Source organism: Saprolegnia diclina (assembly GCF_000281045.1).
Source record: "Saprolegnia diclina VS20 unplaced genomic scaffold supercont1.25, whole genome shotgun sequence".
Lineage (NCBI taxonomy): Eukaryota > Oomycota > Saprolegniomycetes > Saprolegniales > Saprolegniaceae > Saprolegnia > Saprolegnia diclina.
This window is the reverse complement of record NW_008246092.1, coordinates 411478-417477: the sequence shown is the minus strand read 5'-3', so window position 1 is coordinate 417477 and position 6000 is coordinate 411478. Positions and strand designations below refer to the sequence as shown.

General features: G+C 58.2%; 5 protein-coding genes across 5 annotated transcripts in view; 2 read left to right on the top strand and 3 right to left on the bottom strand.

Moving 5' to 3' along the window:
• The window catches only part of SDRG_08391 (hypothetical protein), a gene marked incomplete at its 3' end in the record, with an annotated part of 2005 nt that extends 1334 nt beyond the window's left edge, over positions 1–671 (bottom strand). The window contains exon 1 of the mRNA XM_008614274.1: positions 31–671. Within this exon, the coding sequence (XP_008612496.1) occupies positions 31–662 (632 nt within the window). The 5' untranslated portion in view covers positions 663–671. The remainder of the gene's footprint in view (positions 1–30) is intronic.
• A 610-nt stretch (positions 672–1281) lies between these two features.
• Positions 1282–2607, bottom strand: SDRG_08390 (hypothetical protein). The gene is made up of 4 exons (XM_008614273.1): positions 2291–2607; positions 2090–2241; positions 1776–2029; positions 1282–1725 (listed from the first exon to the last, which is right to left on the bottom strand). Exons 1-4 carry the CDS (start codon positions 2553–2555, stop codon positions 1473–1475), a joined length of 924 nt encoding a protein of 307 aa, XP_008612495.1. The 5' UTR covers positions 2556–2607; the 3' UTR covers positions 1282–1472.
• An 88-nt stretch (positions 2608–2695) lies between these two features.
• On the top strand, positions 2696–3757 carry SDRG_08389 (hypothetical protein). Its single transcript, XM_008614272.1, has 4 exons — positions 2696–2997; positions 3047–3164; positions 3211–3297; positions 3349–3757. The coding sequence occupies exons 1-4, from the start codon at positions 2736–2738 to the stop codon at positions 3641–3643; spliced, it is 762 nt and encodes a 253-aa protein (XP_008612494.1). The 5' UTR covers positions 2696–2735; the 3' UTR covers positions 3644–3757.
• Positions 3758–4352: 595 nt separating this feature from the next.
• On the top strand, positions 4353–4747 carry SDRG_08388 (U6 snRNA-associated Sm-like protein LSm2; the record flags this gene model as incomplete). Its single annotated transcript, XM_008614271.1, has 3 exons — positions 4353–4355; positions 4407–4565; positions 4610–4747. The coding sequence occupies 3 exons, from the start codon at positions 4353–4355 to the stop codon at positions 4745–4747; spliced, it is 300 nt and encodes a 99-aa protein (XP_008612493.1).
• Positions 4748–4866: 119 nt separating this feature from the next.
• On the bottom strand, positions 4867–5894 carry SDRG_08387 (hypothetical protein). Its single transcript, XM_008614270.1, has 2 exons — positions 5594–5894; positions 4867–5547 (listed from the first exon to the last, which is right to left on the bottom strand). Exons 1-2 carry the CDS (start codon positions 5850–5852, stop codon positions 4907–4909), a joined length of 900 nt encoding a protein of 299 aa, XP_008612492.1. The 5' UTR covers positions 5853–5894; the 3' UTR covers positions 4867–4906.
• Positions 5895–6000: the final 106 nt, after the last annotated feature.

Genomic DNA, 6000 nt, shown 5'->3' with positions numbered 1-6000 from the left:
CCTTTGAATTGCTGCGAGAGGGTCGTGCACTTGTCGGCTTCGAGGGAGACGGTCGTCGAAATGGTTTCGCCCGAGAACGACGTCATCGTGATCGCTGTCGTGCTCAGGTCGCCGTTCGCTTGGGATTTAAAGTACCACGACGCATCGAACGGCGGCGCCTCCTTGCCGTTGATCGTCATTTTCAGCACGCCGTTCACTGCGTTGTTGGGCTGCACGTAGAGCCAGAACTCGGACGACCCGGCCTTGGCGCACACTTTGAGGCCGCCGGCGACGGGGCAGTCGACAAACTGCCACTTGATCTTGGGCCGGTCCGTGTACAAACCCGTGACCTTGTTGAACATCGGGAGGGACATGTCGAGGTCGCCGTGCGCGCACTCGGGGCATCGATCCGTGATCTGGCCGAGGACCACGTCGTTGCGCGTGCATTTCGGGTCCATGCACTGCACTTCGACGCACCGACCGCAGTGCCCGCCCGTGTTCCACTGGAAGTTGTTCATGGCCGCGTGGAACTTGGGCGCAATGTCCAGCGGTGCCATGAGCGCGCAGTTGCCGGTGAACGCGCTGTCGCCACCGTCGGGCGGCCCGTACGTCGTGCCTTCGCCCGTAAAGAACTCGGCGGCGGCCACCGCCACGAGACCCAAGAGCGTTGCTGTTCGCTGCATCGCCCTTTGCGTGGTTGACGGAAAAACAAACTCTGGTGCATCATGCTAATGGCGTCGCTCGTTCGGGCAAGCGTGTTCGAGAGAACCACGTGGTGCGTGGCGACCGTCATGCAATTCGACCTCGCACGCCCAGATGGTGATCCGTACAATGCAAGTGGCAGATCGAACGGCGATCCGGCGATCGAAGTATACGCCCGTCGCAGACGCCCGCAGTTTCGAACGCGCTTCAAGTCGCTGGCAAGCTCCGACGTGTACTACTCTAGGATGTATCGACACGTTGCGGGCTCGACGCAGTCGCTGCGCTCTCCAGTTGTTGCTTCCTTGCGCCTGCGAGCTAGTTGCGCGCAGAACGGTTGCGATGCAGGCACCCACTGAAACACATATCACCGATCTGCCAAGCACGCTCTGTACAGTAGAGGAGACGGTTTATAGTATGGAATCGCACTGCTGTGGAAGCCCCAATACGACTTGGTGGAGAGTCGAAGGGCTACCCGTGCAGTAGCCCTATCGTTGCCCACAGCGTATCCATGAGCGTCCATGGTGTCGCTTATGGCGGGTTCCAACGGCATCTTGGCTGCGATCGCCATGCGACTGTCCGGCATCTGCGAAAAGGGCAAAGTCGCCAGTCGCAGCAAGTACCATGTACAGCTGAAGCGAGATCGGGTCGGGACCACCAACGGACGAGATCTTTCGAGACCGCTGAGACCATATCAGCACGCTGGCGGCGCACGGTACCCAAATACTCTGGCTGGCGTGCCCTGCTTCTATCATTTTTGCTACAAGACAGCAGTCGTATTGAGAGCGTCTTTCCTACTCCTTGTGGAGCTTGAACTTTTTGCGTGTATCGTCGAATTGCGTCATCTTTTGGTCGCTGCCAATGACGCCGACACGGCCGTCGACGGTCGCAGGCGACGCAAAGATGCTCGTCTTCTTGATCGACGACATGGCGCCGAGCACGCGCTTCTTGCCCTGCTTCTGCGTAAACTTGGCCCAGTCGTTCTTCTTGGTGTTGCGCTCGGCCTCGATCGACTTTTGCCGGTTGAGCGACTTGATGGCCTTGATGCTAATGTGTGTAGAAACGAGCATGAGAAGTGCGATACGGGATGCGGTTACCGCTTGCGCTTGCGCTCCTTCTCGGCCTCCGAGTCGGTCGGCAGAATGGCCAAGTGCGCAGGAATCGCAATTAGCTTGTTGTCGTCGGCCTTGTCTTGCGGCTTGGTCGTCGCCTTGGGCTCTGGCAGCGGTGTCAGGTAGGCAAATGGGACTTCCTCCGAGTTGCCGTAGCCCTCAAAGAGGATAACGCAGCCGTGCTCGGTGAGCGACGTGATCTTGCCCGGATAGTACTTGTTGTCGGCGTAGTACTTGGCCTGCGGTCGTAAGCGGGGTGAGACGCGTTGCGATCGAGAGAGTGCTGGCAATGGTAGTACCTGGCAGGCAAAACCGACTTCCACCGTCGATGCATCGACGGGCGGGAGGCCATTGGCGTCGATGGCTCGGAGTGCGTTCGCAGTCACGCGATGCTTCTGGTTAGAGCCCATGATGTGCACGCCAATGTCGGCAGCGATGTCTTCCACCACAGCTAGAAGGTGCGAGTCCAATGTGAGATCGATGGAGAGTGGTCGCGCTACCTGGGCACCACACGGACTGGATCTGTGCTTCCACGATCGAGCCAACGGGGAATGGCGACGCATGTGCCGCGTCCTGCGGCTGCTTGTGCGCGAGCATGTCGGTCGTGAGCTTGATGACCTCTTTGAGGTCGCCCGCGATGCCCAAGAGCTCTTCGTTCTTAGGGTCAGAAGTCAAGAGGAGCTCAATGGTCTCGAGCTGCCCATTGAACGTCACTAACCTTTCTTGCAGCTCGGCTACGCTCGTGTCGTCCGCGGTTCCGTCCATTGCCGTCCAATTCGGGGTTGTCGAGCTGGCAGGAAGCTTGTTGTTTGTATATCATAGTTACAATAAGATACGTAAATAGTCTGACCTTTAAATGGTGTATCGAGAAATTAACACGCCACGATCTTTTCGATAGTGAATTCGCTTGACTTCGAGCAAACCAAACCCAGAAGAGCAAGCAGCATGAGTGTGAGCGTGCCACCGAGTAACAACGAGACGGCGATCCGCCGGGAGCTGCCGCTGGTCCTCCGCGTTCTCGGGAAGCGCTTCGATCCGAAGGCTCCCGTCAAGATTGATGGGCCGGCCGAGAAGGCCGTGGCCGACCGCCACTTCCGCATTGGCCGCGAGCGCGCCTTCTACGGGGTCGTCGCTGGCGGCGTCGTTGGCTTTGGTGCATGGCGCCTCACGAAGTCGCCCCGCAACCTCTTGGGCGCCTTCATGACAGGTACACAAGCCCTGCCATACGATATTGTCGCCGATCGGCATGCGGCTAGGTGCTGGGGCCGTCGTTGGCGCCGTCTATGGCATTGGCTCGATCCGCGAAGAGTTCTTCCTCGACCTCATGTCGATCCCAAACGAGCAATCCGAGTTTGCGCGCAACTGCCGTGACGTGTACGACCAGTGGTCTCCTTTATCTGCTCACATTGTGCATTCGTAGTCTCCAGCGCGAGATGCCCGATAGCATCATCCTCAAGGAGGTGCATCGCCGCATGGGCATACTTGGCGAAAACCCCAACGCGCTTCAGTGCGTCGTCTCATAGCCACTGTGTATGTCAGAGCTCACGCGACCGTGTAGAAGTGCATGGGACGAGGCGGTGCAGCCAAAGGAAGCGGCTCCAGCGTCGACCCGCTCGTTGCCGCCGCTTCCTCCAGTGCCGGAAGCCATCGACGACGCGTCGTGGTCCTCGACGCCCTCCAAGAATGTGTTTGGCTCGTTCATGGGTGCCAAGACGACCGAGGCACCCCATTCATCTGCTGCCAAGGTGCCGACCACGGCCTACGACCCGTGGGACGAGGCTACACCGACGCCGACGGTCCCTCGTACCTCGTGGGATGAAATTCGACGCCAAGCCAAGGAGAAGTCGCACTAACTACTGTGCCACGATGCATTCATTGTAAGTACTAGTACAAATTACTATAGTACGTACATGCACAGTAGTGGCCACTGCTTTGTTGAAAATACGTTTGGTGTGTCTGAGCTCCGGATATGATAACTAGATGCAGCATCGGGCGTCCAAGAGGCTCGATGGACGCTGCAAGATAGAAGGCAAACCGAGGCAATCAATGCGATGTAGGCTTGTATAGGTGTCTCCCGACGACCCGTTGAGCAAATGAAGAAGGAGATCCCTAGTCACTTCGTGTGCAAAGTCTTTGCGATGTAGATATCGCGAAGCACGGTCACATAGAGTGCTACTTCGTCCCGCAGTTTGTGGCAAGTGCACATTGCTGCGAGTCCGTCGTTGGGCGCATCAACCGACCGGTATACAGCAGTCTCTACAGAGAAAGATGATGGTTGACAGGAAAATTGCGCTAGGCAACGATTCTGGATGACTCCAAAAAGCATTTCTCTGTGGTCTAGAACCATCTCGTGGTCAGCTGGCGGCTCATGCTTCACCGTGTGTGTCTCCTTGCCATCAGCCTCCATGCTCTTGGCCGTTGGAGCCAAGGCAAGCACCAATGCAAGCTGCCATACCGCCTTGCTGTGGTGACTTTGCCGTTGGCACTATAAAAAGTGGCAGATGCCGCCTCATCCGGATATGTATCCGGCGCTGGGGCCGGCGACCACAAACAACATTCGCAATGGTACGTAGCATGGCAGCGGCAAGAAGGCGACGGCTCATGCGTCGCATGTAGCTCTTCTACTCGTTCTTCAAGACGCTCGTGGGCAAGGAGGTGGCCGTCGAGCTCAAGAACGACGTCGCGCTCGTGGGCACGCTCCACTCGGTGGACCAGTACTTGAATTTCAAGCTCGTCGACGTGACGGTCGTCGAGGAGCACAAGTACCCGCAGCTGGTTTGTGCCTCAGCCCAAACCCATGGCCTCATACGTGTCGGCAGATGAACATGAAGAACTGCTTCATCCGCGGTTCGGTCGTGCGCTACATTCAGATCGCCAAGGCCGACGTCGACACGGAGCTGCTACAGGACGCGGCGCGCCGGGAGGCGAGCGCAAATAAGTCGGGCGCCAAGAAGTGAGCGTCCGGGTGATTCCCAGCCGTGATAATAAAACCGACAATTTGACCATGTCGCTGCATCTGCTTGGTGCCACGCGCGGTCGCCTGCATGAGGCTGCGAGCCACTGCACGAAACCACGCTGTGGTACGCCACATAAAATACTTAGCCCGCAGGCATCAACTACCACCAGAGCTTTCCTGGCAGGTACTTGTCGATGAGCGACTGGTAGTAGGGCCAGAGCGCGGTCACGTCCGGGCGCTTGTCGGCCTTGGTGTACAAGTCAAACTTGTTGAACTCGAGGACCCATTCGAGGAGGTCCCAGTCGTCGTCGGCCATGAATTGCTGGTACTCACCCTTGTTGTGCCATGGATAGCACGAGTGGTACCGGATCATCGCGAGGCCTTCTTCCGGGATCGCCGCCTTGTTGAAGACGAGCATTTGGTACATGTATTCGTCGTGGCCCCATGCGAATTTGAGGTGCGCGAGGCCGCAGCCCGGCGCGTAGATGCCATTCGGCGTGTTGAACTTTGGGTTCTGCATGTCTGGGTTCAACGCGTTAAAGTACGGGAACACCGTCGAGTCGGGGATCGCACATCCCACGACCCACGTGTCGCCGCCGAGAGCCCACTGGTCGCCATCGGCCGTGCCCTGCTGGCCGTCACAGGGCTGACCCCAAAGATACTGGATCTTGCCCATGTCATGGAGAAGGCCCACGAGCTGGAACCAGTCGGGGTGCCCCGCCGCGCGAATGGCCTCGGCCGTCTGCAGCATGTGCTCCAAGTTGGGCAGCGACGAGTCGGGGTCAGACGAGTCGACGTAACCTGGTTCAAGAGGCTTAGCGCTGGCAAGGTGCAAGCGGCTACGCACCTTTGAGCGACTCGAAGGCCTCCCACACCGTCATTTGCGCGCGGTCAAACGCACCCCAGTACGCTTGCATCTTGTCATGAAAGGCCACGGTCTGGTGCGACCGCATGAGGCGGTAGTGGCGCTCGACGACGGCCTGGCGGTCGCTGTCCTTGTAGTTGCGGAACTCGTCGACGGCCTTCCCGGGCGCCGCAGCCTCGGTCTTGTCCATGATCACGACGTTGCTGCTGCGGTTGGCTGGTGTAATCGTGAGCGATGGCATCTCGGGCAGGTGCTGGACTGTCGCTGGCAATGTGAAGGTTGAACATCGTTCCACCTGGGTTAAACAACAGCCTGTCAAGTCAACATGCGTTGGTTTCACTGTTTTAAACCGACTCGCACTCACATTATCTAGCTTAATGTATACCTCG